General features: G+C 39.4%; 1 protein-coding gene across 1 annotated transcript in view; it reads right to left on the reverse strand.

Moving 5' to 3' along the window:
• TTN (titin) overlaps positions 1-19,455 on the reverse strand; it is a 380,526-nt gene that overhangs the window by 326,325 nt on the left and 34,746 nt on the right. Inside the window, exons 15-28 of the mRNA XM_086956205.1 lie at positions 18,755-19,013; positions 15,470-15,530; positions 15,140-15,355; positions 13,689-13,831; positions 12,867-13,024; positions 12,533-12,763; positions 11,645-11,889; positions 6,704-6,924; positions 6,443-6,607; positions 6,158-6,326; positions 4,378-6,068; positions 3,650-3,931; positions 2,814-3,080; positions 2,450-2,722 (exon numbers count right to left, since the gene is read on the reverse strand). Of these exons, the coding sequence (XP_086812331.1) occupies positions 2,450-2,722; positions 2,814-3,080; positions 3,650-3,931; positions 4,378-6,068; positions 6,158-6,326; positions 6,443-6,607; positions 6,704-6,924; positions 11,645-11,889; positions 12,533-12,763; positions 12,867-13,024; positions 13,689-13,831; positions 15,140-15,355; positions 15,470-15,530; positions 18,755-19,013 (4,381 nt within the window). The remainder of the gene's footprint in view (positions 1-2,449; positions 2,723-2,813; positions 3,081-3,649; positions 3,932-4,377; positions 6,069-6,157; positions 6,327-6,442; positions 6,608-6,703; positions 6,925-11,644; positions 11,890-12,532; positions 12,764-12,866; positions 13,025-13,688; positions 13,832-15,139; positions 15,356-15,469; positions 15,531-18,754; positions 19,014-19,455) is intronic.

A 19,455-nucleotide genomic window follows, 5' to 3' on the forward strand; every position in this document is an offset into this window, starting at 1 on the left:
TATTGTAAACATCAAAATGATAAGACATAAAGAACAAAATATACTGCCATGCAATGAATTGGCCGGACAGAGCCAGCTATACGTCATCCTACAATCACCTCTGTGTTCCTCCCCACTTCCTCCCCCGCACATCCAGTGGTCACATTTGAATCAAGTTGAGTAGCAAGCAATAAATTGGCACCAGTTCCAATAAAAGATGTATAGGAATTTCCTCTATGGTCATGCCACTTTCCCCATATATTCGCCCACTTTTAGGGAAAGCCCTTTCCCACTTATACCACCTTCTTGGCCAGCATGCACCAATACATATCTTGTTTCCAGTCTCTTAGTTGCAGTGTTTGATCCGCTCCCCATATATATGCAATATTTCATTTGGCAACCATCAACCCAATGCCATCCAAGTTTGTTCCTTATGATTTAGATCAAATGTGTCCCAAATACTGAGGATGCACCACTTTGCAGAAGCATCCATGTCACTCCAATATAGATTGTTCATGCAATTGACCACAGATTCCCAGTATTGTTGTATCGCAGTGCAGCTCCATATAATGTAAAAGAATGTACCAACTTGGCTGCACTGCCTGTGACATTGTGAATCTGTTGTGTTGTCATTTTTTACCAAAGTATTGTACGCATAATAGGTCCTATGTAGTATTTGTAGCTGCACTAGGCGGAATCTGGACGGTACAGCCACTTTTCAAGGGGATGCCAAGGCCTCAGGCAACTCCTCATCCTCAAGGCCCTCTAAATTCTGTTCCCATTGTTCATGTAGGTGTACTAGGATATCAGGTGAATTCTGCAATGAGTGTCATATCTGCAAATAATGGTACATTTCTCCACTGCATGCTTGAGGTTATTTTAGAGAAAGCTCCTCAATGCTCCCAGGCCCATCCCTTGTCTCACCCTGCTCCATGTTTTCTCTCTTTAAATATATTCTGATTTAATTTTTATGAGCTCAGCAGCTGCAAAGTGCTGTGGGAACTAGCTCTTTCATCTCTTCTCCCATGCTACTTAATGCTGCGTGCCCCATTCTCTGTCCCATTTTCAAAATATATATACATATATGTAAATGCACATCTGTATTGAATTATTTCCTTTTTTTAGTAGGACCAGGCAGCTGCAAAGTGCTTTGGGACTGCTCGCTTGCTTTTTTATGCTTTGTGTGACTTCCCTTCAATTTATGGTCTCACATGGGCAACTGTCATTTTAGAATGGTAAATTAAAAATGGTGGCAATTGTCATTGATGAAAACATACGCATCCATTATAACGCATTCAGTCATGTCTTTTCTTTACGTTAATACATTACAAACATGTTTGCAAATCATTATACAGAGCATTGCATTTACAGTGTGTCATGCTGTATCTCATCTGATTATATCGTATTGTATTTGTTAATACTGTTCCTGTCTTGTTTGACTCATTCTCTGGAGGAGGAAAGGTGATTTGTCATCTGCGGGGGCTCGCAGATATTCCCTCTATATTCATTCAATTTTCCCCATATTTGAGACCATTTTTTGGGATAACCTCTTGATTCATATACTGTCCTTTCCATCAACATGCACCAATCCACATCTCTCTTCCATGCTGTGATTGTTCGTGCTTCCTGAGATCCCCATAATCTGGCCATGTTACGCTTAGCAACTATCATTCCCACTGTCGCCCAGGTTCTCCCTTTACTATTTAGATCAGTGGGTTCCCAGATATTTAAAAGGCATAATCCTGTCTTGGGTTCTACCTTCACTGCCAGAACCGCCCCCATACATTGGATCACTGCTGCCCAGTATAATTTATTGTGAGCACACTCCCAAATATTATGGATGAAAGTACCCTCCCGACCACACCGCCACCCACACAAGGGGCCATCTCTTTAACCCATTTTCACAAGAGCTGGACCTGATAGATGTATTCTGTGCAGTACCTCAAGCTTTATTAGCCTAAAGCTCGAGAAAATTGCAATTTCTCTGGGGGACACCAAGGTCTCTTGCCAGTCTTCGTCCTCCAAGCCCACAACATAATTTTCCCAATTTTTGTGGAGTTGTAGGAAGGGTCTGACATGTTATCGCTTTATTGGGCATGTATTCACATTCAGTCATGCCAGCAGTCACCTAGGAAAGGGTTTTACTGTAGTAGAAAACCCATTACAAGATTACAGGTATGTGACCGCATGCGTCGTTGTGCAAGTGGATCAATACAACTGGATAAAAAGCATTGCCGAAGCCAATAGCTTAGCATTTTAGAGCCGCAAACAATGCAATGCTTGGCCAGTGTGAGAGTAACACGCAGTGAAAAATCTTATTTTTATTTTTGGCAATCTTGGTTCTATTGGAACATCGGCCCCTGGAGTGCACGTGATAATGACATCTTACCAAGGTTTTTTGTTTCGATTTTACTCAAGTAGTTCATAAGAAATGTAAAAAACAGGAACTTTCAAAATAAGTTGTACTTACTAAAAACAGATAGGCGTCCGGATGTTGAAAGTCTGAGATTGGCAATATGGAAAGAATAGCTTCCAACATCTTCCTTCGTGGCATCCTCAATGAGTAGCATGTGTGTCTGCTTATCGATGACCATGTGAACCCGATCACTGGGCTGAAGTTCACGGTCATCCTTCTTCCAGACGCCTTCAACATTTTCCAAGGAGAGTTTTACCTCAAACTGTGCAATCTCCCCTTCGCAGACCTTCTGGTCAGAGAGGCCTTGCATTATAGTGATGGGACGGGCTATTAAACAAGCAGAGAGAGCACAGGCGTGAATATACCACAAAAACACAAAAATAACTATTCACAAGAGGGTACACTTAAACTTTCTTACGCTTCATCTTGAGCTGACAGCTGATCTTCTTTCCTGCTATAGCAAAGCTGTATTGCCCTTGGTCTTCCTTAACAACGTCTTTAACAGTCAGAGTATGGCGACCTCGCCTGGATGTTATTGCGTATTTACTTGACGGTGTGATCTCATGTTCGCCATGATACCAGGTTCCTTCCGCGTCTTCCAGAGTGACGGCACATTCCAGTTCACCCGAGAAGGACTCTGGTACCTCAATATTTTCAAGGATTTTGATAAATTCAAAAGGAGTGCCTAAAAAACAAAATATATGCAGGGATAAAGCAACTATATGTATCTAACGCAAATCATGTCGCCAATTACAGGTTTAACTATAAACTACAGACATACTGTCTTTCTGTTTCCCCTTTGTTGACATATGTGCATGTGCACTTAATTTGTGTCGAAGTAAAGCGTGCTCCCTTTTACAGTAGGATAATCAGGGCTCGAGTTGGGGTACCATGCCGGTGGACGGCGTCCCCCCACTTATTTTACCGGGGGGACACCGTCCCCCCTGCCGAACAGCTGGACTTCACTCTTTGGCCTCTCTGGGACGAGGAGCTCGGCACCTTTCGTGACGTCACTTCCTGTTGTGACGTCACTTCTTTTTTTACGACTTGTGCCCTGAGGATTATATAATACATTCAATAAAACAGTCTCTTTTTTACCCAATGACAAATTCGAAAAATGGAGTAAAATGATTCACAGACTGCGGAAGTCATGTAATTTTTCAGTGAAAAAAAGACTGTTTCAACTTTCATAGCAACTTACAACAAACAACGGCAAGCCTCCCAGACACAAGAGACCGACACGTTTCTGCTTACCTTCAACGATAAGTTTAGAAGTTGTTTTGATAGATTCGTCTTCTTTTAGTGCACAGCTATATTCATCAGCATCAGACATGTCAATGATCAGGACGGAAAGGAAGTGGACCTTCCGATCAGAGTGTGTTCTGTATTTATCGCCAGAGTGAATCTCAGCTCCATTCTTAAACCATTTCACTTTGACAAATGGCTCTGAAGTTTCACATTCAAAAGTGGCCATTGTGTCCTTTTCCTTGGCAACAACATCCTGCAGTTCCTGGGTGAAGGTTATCAGTGGTTTTCCTACAAATGAAATAAAGAGGTGTTTGACAACATTTTTGGTGAGACTAACATTCATAGCAGGGGCAGAGCTATCAATAGTGCAGCAGGTGCAGTGGCACTGGGGCTAAGGACTATCCTTGTAGAAGTGTGCCCCAAATATAATTGTGTTTTACTACACACCAACAGCGCTGGAAGCCAATTTCCCTTTCATGCATTATGGTCCATGGTGCAGTTGCCACAACACAGATTCATAAGCCGAAAGTTAGTAACATTTTAAAAAGGGTTAATTCTCTTGTAGAGATGTTTGGCATTTTAGGGAAAGACATTAAATGACTTGTGTGTTAGTTGAGCCTTGAAAAATAACCAGGAGTTAGTTGCCTTTCTCATTTGAGAAAGAGAAGTAATGTTTCAAATGGCCAGAGTGAGAAACCTAAAGTTAACATAAAGAACTCCACACATTACATTACCTTGAACCAGTAGGAATGCATGGCTTGACGTTTCACCAGCTACATTGCTTGCTTTCACCATGATGCTGGCAGAGTCTTCTGCAATGACATCTCTGATCACCAACTCACAGACATTATCTTCGGGCCAAAACCAAAAAATGCGATCAGATCTCTCAATTTTGACACCGTTTTTGAACCACTGGCATTCAGGGTCTGGTTTCCCCACTACTCTCAGGCGGAAGTGGGCCTCATCTCCCTGGGCAACTGTTTGGCTCTGAATACGTTCAAAGATTTTTGGAGCCTCCATACTCGGTGAAAGCTCAATCCGGTCTGGTTTGAACGTGGGAATGGTGATACTTCCTTCCAAAATAAGTGCTTGCTTCTCTTCTTCTGTAAGTTCTTTTGTGTGGTGAAGAAGGTCTTCTTTTGTCTTTTTTAGCATTTCTTCATATGCTTCATCTTTTCTGCGAGACTTGAGTTCAACAGCTGTAATTGCTTCATAATATCCCTCCTCTGTCCTACGCTTGAATTTACTGCGCAGCTCTTCACTCTCTTCAGTTTTCTTTTCATGAGTTATCCTTTCTGCACGTTTCAGCTTCACAAACTCTTTGGTTGTAGTATCGGTCAGTTTGTCCTCTTTTTTCACTTCAAACTGAAGTTTTCCAGGCTCAGGTGCTGGAGACACAAATTTAGATTCAGGTGCTCGGCGAAGAACAGATCGGAAGTCTTCTTTCTGTTGTATCTCCAACTTAACTACATGTTCAGCTACGCCATCTGGATTTTCTGCAGTGAGTTTAACCTCTCCTGAGTCATACGATTTGCAGTCAACAATTTCAAGATAATAGATACCATCATATTTGAGCCTGAATCTTTTGCTTTTGCGAATGAGCTGCCCGTTCAGGTACCAGTTGACCTTTGGCTGAGGATATCCAGTCACACGACAGCGGAAACGAGCAATCTCTCCCTCAAAGACTCTTGCTGGCTCGGGAAATAGAACAATTTCTGGTTTCTGTTTTTCCCTTTCACCATCTGATACGCCAGCAAGAGCGCCTTCATGGGCCATCCTTTCTAGTTCTTCAATGCGTTGCATTCCACGCCTGCCCTCAGGTAACTGAGATTCTTCAACAAGGCTCTTCTCATCTTTCACTATAAGAGTAGCTGATGTATGATCAGTTCCATACTTATTAGTAGCCTTACAAGTGATAACACCACTGTCTCTGGGGTATGCTACTTCATAATCAAGACTGCAATATCCAAACTCATTAACCATACGGAGTCTATTGGCAGCGTCAAGAGGTCTGCCATCATGAAGCCATTCAACAACCATTGTTGGATCTCCAATTGGTGTAAGTCTGCACTCAAAGTGTGATGGCCCAAAACGCTTGAGCCTTACTGAAGTGAGCTTTTTCTTGAAGAATGGTTTTTGCTGTTTTTCTTTGTCATAAAGATCTCCCTCTTCCCATTGCTCTTGTCCATAACGCAAGTGAAGTGGTTCTAGCTCTGGGGCAGCAATCTCCTTTGCTTTGTATGTCCCCTTTGGAATGATTAGTTTTCTTTCTGGTGCTGGTTCGGCAAATTCAGCCTCAACGTTAACTTTACATCTTGTTGTGTCGCGTCCAGCTTTATTAATGGCAGTTGCAGTGTACCAGGCTGCATCTCTGTTGGTCGTGCATTCAATCTTGAGTGCAGCTTCCCCTTTTGTCCCCTCAATTCTACAAAAGACAATAATGCAATTATGGTATGAAACAATACAAATGTGCCTTCTGTTTACTTCTTTGACTATTTTATCAAAAATACTTACTTTATGGTTGGGAATTTATGTGGCACAATAATGTCACTGTTCTTCAACCATACTATGTCAGGATTAGGGTTGCCCACTGCTTTCACTGCCATTTCTAATTGAGAACCTTCTTTCACATTGACATTCTTCAATTTTTCCACAAATTGTGGTCTTAGTAAGTGTTCCTTTGCTGAAATGACAAACATATTTAAAAATGTAAAATACTCTAAAATGATGCTGTTTTCTAAAAAAACACTCTAAAATTATGCTGTGTTCTAAAAATATTGTTTTTAAATGTGTAAATACCTTCCACAGTCAGGGTCATGGACACTGAAGTTTTGCCAGCCCTGTTTTGGGCAATAACTGTCCATTCGCCCGAATCAGGTGGTAGAGCCGGAACAACAATCAGTGACTGCGTGCCATCTTCTTTGATGACAATTTTATGCGTGTAATCATTGACAACTTGTTGACCTGTGTGAACAAAATATTTTGTATCCCATGAGGTTCACCAAATGAAAAAATTGTTTTAATATTTCTGAAACGATAGTGACTATGTTTAATACATACCATTGTGAAACCAGAAGGTTTCTGGCATAGGTCTTCCAACAACTTTGAGATCAAATCTTGCAGTCTGTCCCTCAGCACACTTGAATGAGGCTGGTTTCAACACAAAAACAGGTTTGTACAGTCTCTCAAGCTGCGCTTCATCAGTTTCGTCTAGCCTGCGTGCTGGAGAGCGTGCAGGGGAACGCCCTGGAGATCGACTTGGGGAACGTGGGGAAACAGATCTGAAAAGAGAAACAAACAACATATTAACTCCCAGTAATGTATGTAATTAAAACATTCAACATAATAATCACATTTCACACAGGCACAATTAATTTTTCCAGAATAGCATACTGTGAGAAAGTCATCCTTTTTGATCACGCCCATTTTTTGACTTATACTGGTGGTAACTGACTGCACTCTGGGCCCTGCTCGTCAGGGCCAGAGCACTGATTACAAAAGTATATGGTAATTTGGTGTAATTACAATTGGCACTAACAACTTAACAGTAAGTACCTAGTATATGGTAAAGCATGTAGGTCTAAAGGCCCAGCAGCTTTGAGGCACTTCAGTGTACGCTGCTGTTTTGCCTGCTGTCATTTTAAAAGTTAGCCCTGCTTTGAAATTGAAATTGTATGCACATTCGCTTTTGGATTTAAGGTACTTGCCAAGTATTAAGCTATCTTATGATATATAAGTAACTCCTATGGTCTAGCTAGGTGCCATGTAAAAATATGTAGGGGCATTTTAAAAGATGTTTTATATGACCTGGTGAGGGGAAAGCTACCACTTTCATTTTTCCTCCATTTTAGCCCTTTAACGCCTTAGGATAACAAGGAAATACTGTAATACAGGATATCTATTGACAGGAGTAAGATAAAATAATATTTCAAGGACTTAAAAGTTTGATAATGATAAATCTAACAATTTGCCACTATTGAATTTGTCATAACCAATACAGAAAATAAGTTGGAGAACCTTCTTTTCTGTTAAACCTTCTTTTCTGTGAGCCTACACCCAGCCTTCTAGCAGGCTCCCCTGATTGGCCAACCCTTAACAGGCGTAGCCAAACTACTTTGATGAGCTAATGCGTGACAAAGGTTATATGATGGGGGAGCTCTGCAGCTGCAGAGGCCATGACAGGGGCTTGGTAAATTAAACTGGGCGTCAAATAAAGCAGCACAGTAAGTAATGCCAGCCAGGCCTACCCCCTCTTCCTATACCCCTCAGCCAGATGGTAGCCCCAAGAGTGGAATTTGCAGGTCGCTAGAAGAAGTCTTAAGGGAAATGAGCAACACCAGTGGGTTGGCTTAGCCAGGTCTTACTCCCTAGGAAAGAAAATCTCCATCTTGAATAGTGCAGTGCTTTGTGGGACATGCCACACTTTGGAAGGAGCGATTATGCTTCTGGGTGGCACCCTGTACCCCATTGGTCAAGGGTGCCCACCTGCTTGTCACCTCATAATATTGAAAAAATATGTGAGACCTGTATAGCAACTTGGATCTGCGACCCGAACCTACAAGAAGAGGGATTGCCCTGCTGGGACCCTGGTCTGCACTCCAAAGGCTGGCACTTTGAAGGACTGCCCCGGCTGTACACTTAGAACTACAGCCCTGAGGACTTTGCCTTGCTTCAAAAAGGATTAAAGAGTGGACTCCCTGAGAGCAACAGGTTAACAGAGCTTCCCTGCACCATCTCCCTCTAGACGACCCCAGTCTGGAGTGTGTCCAGTGGACTTTTAAGGGTTTGGCCAGGTGCATTGTTGGCACTGTAGTCCCTGTTGGAGAGGCCCGCTTGACGTAAAGAAAAAAGCTCCAGAAGTTTATAAGAGCGAAGGTCAAATTTTGACCACGGCCTTCCGTTTAGTGTATATGACCAGAGCTGCATTGTGATTAGCCTCAAACTATGACTCTACAACCAGATGTCCTAATGCAGCGCTATATGTTATTAAGCACTAGAAAGTGTTTATTCTTTACAAATCTTATCTCTAGTTGCCTATATTGAATTTTTTGTCGGTTTGGTGTCATTTTCATCATACAAATATTTCCTATTTTTATACATTGGTTTTAGATTTGTATTGTGTGTTGTGTCTTATATATTTAGATTATAGGCGTTTTTAAATTCTTCACACATCTGTCTCCTGAGTTAAGCCTGCCGGCTCGTTGCCTGCTACTAAGGGTTGATAAAGGGAACAATTTATTGAGACCTTGTCTGGACCTTATATTGCATTTTTGGCCTTATCGCCAGTGGTTGGTGCATACTTACCCCTACTAATAATCCACCTTCCAACACATACACATTTAAAATAAAGGCTGTAAATGTAATAATAATTAATAATAGGTTACAAATACCAATCAGTGCACCCACATGAAAATATTGTCAAATGTATAGTATTGTAAATTAATGTAAAATGCTATTCAATTTGCAAATATCATGTAGTAGATAAGGCGGAATACTCCATGCGTCAGCCTACATGAAGTTCTGTATCTAAAACAAATGCAGAGAGTCAGCTAACTTTATAGTCACATTAATATAATCTAAGTAATGAGATTGATAAACAGGGTAAAGCAAGAATGCCTAGTGCAACAATTGTGTGTCTTGGTCTTTCTAACAGAAGCCAGAATGTAGACACTTTGGGCCTAATTACGATGATGATCTGACACCGTAGCGGAAATAGGACCCCCAACAAGGAGTCGGCGGTTACGCTGCCATCATTACGATTGTGACGGTCGTAAAGTGTATGTTTTCTATTGCAGCTTGAGCTGTGGGTTGCAGTACAGGTCACAATAGAAAAAATACATTTTCAAAACATCCATGCACCATGTGGCAGGCACCTTGTGGTGCCTGCCACACGATGTGTGGATGTTTGGGAGGCACCATAGGTGCCCGCCACACCCAATAGTGGAGAGCCAGGGGGAGAATGGGGCCCTGTTAAGGGGCCCCCTGAGTCCCTTTCCACCTGTCTTTTCAAGCGGCAGGATACGACATAGTAATCCCAACGGCGGTCTGCAGGCTGGCTCCGCTGTCAATTTGGGGTAACAGCTCTGACGGACTCTGTATTATAATATGGAGGTTGGAAAGGAAACCTATGATGCCGTGCCGGAAAGCCTCCGAGGAGTTGTCAGGTGGCTTTACGCCTGACATCAGAATGGGCCCCTGGGGGGTTAAATGGCATACTGTTCTATGTCAAGAGGCTTGTTCTGACAAAGGTGAACTCAAACAAATGTAAAATGAAACTGGGGCTTTGGGTAGACCAGTGATATGCATGATCTAATGCTCTCATGACCATAACAATCTACAGGTTACTTGGATGTTTATTAATGTGACACATGCCATTCAACGGCTGCTTGCCATTGCGCAAGAAATTACAGTAAACCTACAAGTCGTTTAGTCCTACCTTGAAAAGAAACTGCTTGAAAGGTTCTGAGAAATAGCAGTGCTATATGTTGGAAGTCACTTTGTGAAACTCAAAAGCTTTATCACTTTGAGTGCCAAAATGTGCCTCAAAAGAAGAAGCTTTACCAGCAAATGAATGGATCCTGGAATGTGTTCCTTTTAAATTTCACAGAAAACAAACCATGCTTGACCTAATTGATGTAAGGCAGCGGCTCTTAACCTAGGGTCTGCATGAGTACTAAGAGGGTTCGAGACTGTTTAGAAAATTAAATAATATTAGTAGATTAGCACATTATATATACATAAAATACTAAATTGAATAAGATAAAATGCTCTGCAAATGTTAAGAATTTGCAATTGGAGCCTAATCATGAAGTTACTATCAGCTTGATTTGCAGGACAAGGTCAATTATAGCAAACAGAATCTAATATAGCTGGTTGGTTGCCTCAATTGAAGCACTGGAACAAATCAACAAAAATGCCACATGCATTAGGAGCAAATAAAACAAAACCAAAAGCTAGAATCTAGCCTATTGCTTAATCTTTTAGAAATAAAACTGAACATTGAAAAGATCATAGTCTCTCATTCAAATTATATTTTATTTTTTGGGTGAATAAAAGTTTTTAATTATTAATCTGATATATATGTGTTTCTACATTGTGTGTACTGCTTGAAATTCAAATTGTAGAAATTGCTTAGGCTGGGGTCCCGAGCTTCCAACAGTGAATGAGCGGGGTTCACAGAAGTCAAAAGGTTAAGAACCACTGATCTAAGGTTAGTGGGATCAAAATCCTAAATAAGTCTGATAAATAGATGCAACTTTTAAAGTCATGGCACAATTAGAGCATCAACTGATTTAAGACAAAACCACAAGTGATGCTTTCCTGCAATGTAGGTCTAATAACAATTGCAATTTATTGAGTGGGGTTTGAACAAAACCCAAACAAAATAAACTTGGTTGTGTGGCAGTATGATGTTCCTATGCATAGCACATCTATGGAGGGCAGACAAAGAATGGCTCAGAATAATTTAGCTCTGAAGAAGGTGGTTGACCTTCAACACCACTTGATGTAAATGCGTGTCAAGCATGCCCATATCATGTTTAGAATACAGAAATGTGTTCATGCCTATATAACCCTTTATCCTGTGCTCAACCTGACAAAAAGAATACCTGATGTAACACTGCTGTCTGAACCATAGGCTCAGCATACTTAATTTTCCATAAACCTTTACCTGGTTCTGCTTTCTCTACTAATTGCAAGGAAACCCAATTGCTGGAAGCTATGTGTAAAGGGCTTGATATTGTTTGAAAGTAAAAAGGTAAATGGAAGATTGCCCTTTAATAATCGTTTGGGTGTGATTGCATTGGAGACTGGGTTGCATGCCTTCTTTCATCACGATATTGCTTTAGAAGATGCTTACAAGAATATTTATAGTTTACTATACCCTGTGTAAAATGAATGGTGGAATTATTGTAACATATATCAAACATGTACAGGCAATGCATTTTCTGTAGTGCAGATACAAATATGCAAATATATACAGAATGCCACACATACACTTACCGAATTCTTTTAACTGCATCTGGAGTGGGCAAGTACCCTGGAGCACCAGCTGGTGCAGAGGGTTCTACGTACAATTTCCCAGAGCAGATCGCATTTCCCTTCACATGACTGGCAAAGGCAGTGTATATCCCCTCATCTTCAGGTGAGAGAACAGGTATCCGCAGACTTGCTCTGCCATCTTGCAATACATCCATTTGGTACCGCGCACTTTGCTTAATGCGCCTACCATCTTTGTACCAAGCAATCTTTGGTAGAAAAAAGAAATGTGCAGTAGTATTAAGAACACATATGTGACACAACAGTCAATAGTGAATAAGTGAATAGAATGCAGAGATTAAAGTCTCCTATGATTTGCCTATGCCTATTATTACAAATTCATATTCTATTTGCATACTGGTTGGCGGTACATTACCGCTGCACCAATCAGGTTTTAAGTGGAAACACTTGGTAGTACACTGTATGTAAATATATCTCATAAGCACTCTTTAAAGAAACCCTGAATCCCTACAGATTTGAGCCCTCATGTACTGTCAACAATTATCATGCTCTTTCTGGCAAGGTTATTCTCTTGATTAATTTGGAACAATAAATATTATCACACCTACTTCATTGATTTCTGATTGGTTCAAGCAGTATTGCAACTGTGAGTTTACACAAAGCGTTTACACAATAGCTTGACACTTTTTTTTCACTTTCACAGTTTGTAACCCTTTTTAATGTTTACCCAGTAATAATGCATGGTAGCTTGTGGTGCTCTACTTGGATGTCGCTATGATAGATATTTCTGGTGATTGATATCTTATTTTGACATGTTTGTTTTCTTGTTATTACATGAAGTACTTTAGTACATAACATTTCTACAGTAGACGTTTACAAAAAAAATCATACCTTTGGCAATGGGTAGCCAGACATTTTACAATGAAAGGTAACACCCATTCCTTCCAATATTCTGTAGCTTTTTAATCTTATATCAAATCTTGGTTCAGTTGTTTCAGATTCAGAAATGTCAACCATCATTTCTTCACCATCCTCTTCAAGAAGTTCTTCTAAGGTTGTTTTTATAATGCTACATTCAATTTCCCTGATTAGTCTTTCTTCAAATGAAGAAATGTGTAATTCCTGCAAATAGACAAAGGATATTATGCATCTTCAAGACAGCATAGGGCAATATATAAACATAATCAATATATACTAAAGTACAACACAGAAAAAGTGAACATACATGTACTTCTTTGAATGAGAAAGTATCTTTTCCCATTTTCTTCCTTATCAATGCTTGCTCTTTTTCATATTCTGTTAATGGAATTTCCGGAGCCTCTTCTGCAATTTTTGGTTCTTGAACAAATGCAGTTAATTGTGTTACATATGATTCATATTGAGCTAGAAGTTAAAGATAGGTTGAAAGATTAGAACATATTAAATACATTTGCAATTTTACAGCATTACCAAAACCAATGTACAGAACAATTTTTAAAAAATACTGAAGTATGTTAACTTTTAATTTAAATGAACATGTAAGTGTTTTAATGAATGTCAAGAGGGTAGGAGGGATTTGATTTACAATGAATGATTAGATTAGTGTTGTGTTCTTATACCTGACACAGCTTTCCAATTTCTTTTAAATCAATGTTAGGAAAAGTAGTGCTAGAGCGTTTCATGTATAATATTTAGAGAAACTCTGATAATTTGTAATTTGAGGGTTTCATTGAATTCCCAGGAAACATTCTACAACCTTACTGTATTTATTCTTTAGGGATAACCTTCCCAATGTCATGACTCTCTAAATACAAATTGGTCTTGCCAATCATACTTAACTGGAGATTGAAGTTGTGTACAAGATCTACTGTATTACAATTCTGGTGTAATATGCCTAATGTTATGCACTGAAAATCAAACAACATCTCATAATGTCATTCCTGTTGCTTAGTGAACCACTGCTGGTTCAGGTTTGCCCTCCATTGGTTCTATGCATGAGAAGTAGAAATGGAAAACCTGCAACATAGTCAGCATTTAATCTTTAATTTTTAATTATGTTTGATTTTACCTTCTTCCAGTAAATCGGCTGAAGCTGATGTTTCTCCATGTTTGTTACGAATAACAATACTGTATTCTCCTGCATCATCTGCAAAGGTCATAGATATTTCCAGCTTACACTCTCCGGTATCCTTGTTGTAGCTAACTTTGTATCTTTAAGGAAAAAAGATAAAGTATCCAACATTTTGGTTATTACCACGTCATTTTTGGCACCAAGCAAGTCACTATTCTCTTGTATGAGTAATATACGGTTAGGGATCATTTCAACAGTGTTTTAAGAAAACTGTTGGGTAACTCATAGCCTCTTGTTTTTATTTTTTCTCAAGGGCCAATTTATATTGTCAAAAATCGTAAATCTAGTCTTCACAGATTTCATCCTTCAGTTTGTGTAGAACTTGAATATGCTTTGCAAAATGTGAAACCATAAACACATAAACCTACAACAAATCATGGGGTAATGCTCACATCCTTATCCTTAAGCAGATGTTTATTCCACAGGAAAAAGGTCTGTCTGTTTACCGTTTTTCATAAAGCTTACAGTTTTTTATTTCTCTCTCCAAAATAAAATATATTTTTTTTCTGTGAGAGAACCCAGAACCCAACACTGCAATGAAGCATACTATATATGTTGTTAAAAGATTTAGATGTGTAAATAGAAAGGTAAAATACATAAGACTATATAAACACATGTTGAAATGCATGTACGTTATAATGGTGGCAAATTCTCAAACATTGTAAATGCATTTGAGTTTTTAACATTATGCTAGTTCTGATTCTGTGACATGGAATGTAGCATTTCGAAACATAAATATATTCAGTAGAAAAACCCATGTGAATGGGTGCAAAATAATTTGTGAATCTCACCCTAAGTGATTATCAATGTAGGATTCAAGGGCTGCCATAGCTTTACAGCAGGGGGCTCCAAACCGGTCCTGGAGGTCCAGATCCATGCCAGATTTTTAATATAACTACATGTATCTCAATGGGGATATACAAAAAATCTGGCATGGATCCGGCCCTCCAGGACCGGTTTGGAGACCCCTGCTTTACAGACCACTGTGTTCTCCACCATCACAGTAAAAGCCCACTGTTCTTTGATAGATGACCAGCATTAGCCAACCAATAATTATGATTATAACTAGGACTCTGTAATTAACAGTCTACGTAAATGAGTTAAGGGTCTTTTATAAGATTTGAGGAAATGGATCAGAATCTTTTAAGCTGCTGCCAACATACAAGTATATTTCAGCTATTACATTTCACAACCTATTTTGATGAACTGTCAAAAAAGGTATAGTTCATGATGTCCTATCTAACTGATGAATGTATCATTGTAGGCATCAAGTTCTTTGTAGTGCCCTTCTCTTTTTTTCTTCGTATCCTATTCATATTGAGTAGATTAACATCAAGTTAGCAGAACAGGTGATTGGATGTTTAATATATTATAATTCGTGAAGGTACCTGTATCCAGTGTTAAGAGGAACGCCTGCTTTTTTCCAATAAATGTGTGGTTTTGGGGATCCGCCAATCTGACAGTCAAACACAACACTTCCTCCTTCAACTAACTTCTGTTCAGTTGGTTTTCTGACAAAGAATGGAGCAACACCTTCTGTGGGCTCAGTTGGTTCAGCAACAATGGGAAGCTCCACATCCATTTCCTTAGCTGGCTCTTCAAAGCTGTAAATGTACAAATGTATAAATAAATTGTTTCCTGTGACATCCAATTCCAAATTAATTGAAATGTGTGCGAAAAGAAATGCAATTTGAGAAATGGAGATGCAGAATACTTACCCTTTTTCATCACTGACCATTTTCTCAGGAATGGTTTCTCTGCTCTCAAACTCTTCAGAAACTAAAAAGTGAATAAACATTCATTCAATGTTTGAAATTCTATATGAACTTAACAGATAATAACACTCCACTACAAATCCAAACACATGGACAAAATAATGTTCTGAATTGAAATCCAATGTTTGAATATTCAGATTATTAGAAAACATTTGGAAAAGGACACTGTTTTACATCCACTAACACTTATTCAAAACATCATAAAACAGGAGTGTGAGTTTGCAGTGATTGAAATTTTGTTTAGATTTGCAAGGGAAAATAATAATTTGCTAAACTCCAACTGGAATAAATTCATAAATGTTACATAATGTGAAATAAAAAGCAATCATCCTTACCTAACCCAACCTTTCCCAATATGGATTAAGATGGGCATAATGAGTTATGTTTCTCTTCAGATATTGTGAAAGTGTTTGAAAAATGTATATAATAATTAGAGCATACTACTTTACTAAGAACATCACAAAACTGAAATTAATTCCTTGAGAAAATGCATCAGCAAAACGTGTCAGTTGTGAAGATACAAATCAATAAATGGATATACAATCCAAGACTACTGAATATACAAATAATTTTTCCATGTAAGGTACAAAGTGGAAGAGCATCAGAATGCTTTCTTCTATTCAACTGATAAAATTTGAGAAAGAGTTGCAGTCAGTAGGCATACTATTACACCCACTATCCATTGATTTGAAAGAGTTGTGCCAACCCCACAGCCTGATTATAAACGGTGATGTTGCCTGGTATCTTTGCTGAACATCTGACTTTGATACAATGGAATATCCACTACAGAAGTGTGGTTGTATTTGAGAAATGGCATTCCCTTTGAAGCTATTAAGTGTGAGTTGTTTGTCTGGGGCGGGGGGGGGGGGGTTGATTACGACTTGCTGTCATTAGACAAAAGCTCCTCCATGCTGGGGCTCCATATATAGAGCTTTCAGCTATGGTTCTTTCAGAGGCATTAAATAAAAACATAAAAAGCTGTAAGAGCTGCAGTCTAAAGGCAGTGACATTTCTTGACTTGATGGAATGATTTGGTATTCCAGATTCTGAGAAGCAGTGCAAACTTTGCCATTGAACTTTACAATATTTCCTGCTTAAGTGTAACACAATGAAATGACATTGATTTTCCATCCCAGCTGCCTTGTGAAGTGATTCTTGGTAGGTTTTCCAACAGAATATCAAGGAAACCATGTCATGGGGGCCTATTTATTAATCCCTTAATACTGCAACCAAATAACACAATAATTATTCGTGTGCGCAACACACATTGTAATTATATTGATCTACGCGATGTGCTGATGCTAGCTTAATGATGTTAGTATGCCACCAGAATGCCTCACTTTTCTTTTCAGTGATTCTGCTTTAATTTTGAAGAATCTATGTATACCTGTGATGGTTTTAAGCATCATCCATTGACAATACTGATATAAAAATGAAAACAAAATAATCATCCGAGACATTCAAGCACTGCATCAGCCCCATGTCATGCCCACATAGTTCTAACTTCATAAAAAGGTGCAACCTCTTCTCCAGTGGAAAAAATGCAGAGGATGTGACACACATTGACAACACCAAGCCTTTTTTATCCTTTACGCCTACCATATTATGTAAAATCCCGAAGTGGTAAGCTTTCAAAGCCCTATCTTTCACAGATTTAACTGACATACTCAACTCACCCAAAGCCACTTCTTATGAAAGTAATGTCTTTCCCTCATCCTTCATCAAAGATCTCTGTAGGCACGCTCTTCCATCCCTTACTCAGTGTTATCACTGCCTTTGTCACTAAAGGCATCTTCCCAGAAGCTCTCAAGACAGTCCAGAACCTTGATAATCGTGCCTAATACCTTGCGATTCACTAACCATTCATCAGAAAGATCATCACAAAAGCAGTCTATGTTACCTCCAAGAGCACATCCGTGCTAACCATCTCCTGCATGACTACCTGTCTGGCTTCAGATCATGCTTCAGCACAGAGACTGCTATCATACACATTGGAAGAGATGCCCTCTTGACCACAGATGACTATAGTCCCTGCCTCCATATATTGTAGGACTTCTGACCTGAACATCCACACCTCAGGCACACCCTGGAGTCTCAAACGGGATTCATTGACAATGTACCTATCTGATTTTCTTCCTACCTTTCCAAAGTTACCATTTTTATCACATGGGCACCTCCGGGTGCCAAAAGATTCCTATCACCTTCAGAGAACCTCAGGGTTCCATACTTTCTGTTGTCATTTTTAATCTCTAAATAAAGCAAATTGGTGCTCTTCTCGCAGATAATGGTATCAAGATTTACCAACATGCGGATGATAAACAACCCTACTTGAAAGTCTCCTCTGCAACAGATTTCCAAAGCGTCAAACATTGACTGCACATCATCCATACCTGGTTGTTCAGCGCTTGCCTGAAGCTCAGTCTAACCAAGGAAGAATTCCTGTTATTTGACAAGAACAAACCAGCAAAAATGCAAACTTGGCGAAAATTACATGAACCTTGACATTCTCGAACAACTTCCATAAATACTAAGGGCCAGATGTGTGAAAGCATTTAGCATTTCTTGACGGACCAAATCACTATTTCGGGAAGTTAGGAAATGCTAAATGGCCTTGGGTTTGGGAATTGCAAAATGTGATTTCTACCCAGTGGAAATCGCATTTTGCGATACCCAAATAAGAAATCGTAAATAGGGATTTCCTATTTGTGATTTCCTAAGGACACGTACTAAGCATTTCCTAAATGTGAGATAGGTTTTTAGGAAATGCAATTAACATCGACTTCAAATTGATGGTAACCATGTGCAATTTAAAAAAGCACTCCAAAATGCTTTTTTAAAGTCCTATAAAGTGGGCATGTGTGCACTTTACATGTGCACTACGTTTTTAGGGGTGCATTAAGGAGGGCCTTAGGCTAAAAGCCCCCCTTGCAAGGGTAATGCAAAACCCACCTATGGGCCTCGAATGGTCTGGTATTTCTTGAATAGAGATTTCCTAATAGCGATTCCTTCTCTGTAGGAATTGCTATTAGGAAATCTCTATTTTTGTTCCAGTTTGCATTTCCTAAAAAGTGATAAAGAAATATCACATACACACATAATTACATTTTCAATTATAATACATTTTTCAAAACTATTGCAAGATAAGATACACACTTGTATATTGTGTACCTGGGAAGAAACACATTTGTGTCATTGTTGTCTTTGGTCTTAAAACAATTGCTTACTTACCCTGGACAACTAAGTAGCAAGAAGTGCTGATGGTGCCAGCCTCATTCGTTGCAGTGCAAGTGAATCGTCCACTGTCTTCTGCAAAGGCTTCCCGAATCAGAAGGCGGGCATTGCATTCCTCAAAGGTAATTTGGAAGTCAATTGATGTTTCAATGCGATAATCCTCTCTAAACCACATCACTGTTGGAGACGGATGTCCGGAAAGCTGACATTCCAAAGTGACAGACTCACCCTCAATAACAGTCACATTTTTCAGACCCTAAAGTAAGCCGTAGAAAATAACAATATGATTTAGGAAAGTGTGTGAATATGAAATACAATTTATCATTTGAATGTTTTTTGAGTCAGTGACTAATGTGTAAACAAGTTAGAATGCTAGAATTAGCAAACAAAAGGTTGCTACTGCCTGTTAACGTTGGTGATGAGGGTACTGAGGCACCTTGTGTGGCCCAGAGGCAAATGATGAAGAGGTCCATATTTCCATTCATTAGTTTTGAGTGGATTTCTTTTTATCCATTTTGTCTATTTCAGGTTCTATGCAGAGCAAATGGTATGAGCAGTGTCCCATGGGTTCCCTACCTTTTCTGCCCTTTCATTGTATCCATTCAAAAATCTTCTATCATGCAGGGATTGGTGGCTTTTGTTTAATCAACCTAGGCGGATTCCATTGGCTGGGCTGTACAGATGTACACCACCCAAAC

This window comes from Lissotriton vulgaris, chromosome 2_1 (genome assembly GCF_964263255.1).
Source record: "Lissotriton vulgaris chromosome 2_1, aLisVul1.2, whole genome shotgun sequence".
NCBI lineage: Eukaryota > Metazoa > Chordata > Amphibia > Caudata > Salamandridae > Lissotriton > Lissotriton vulgaris.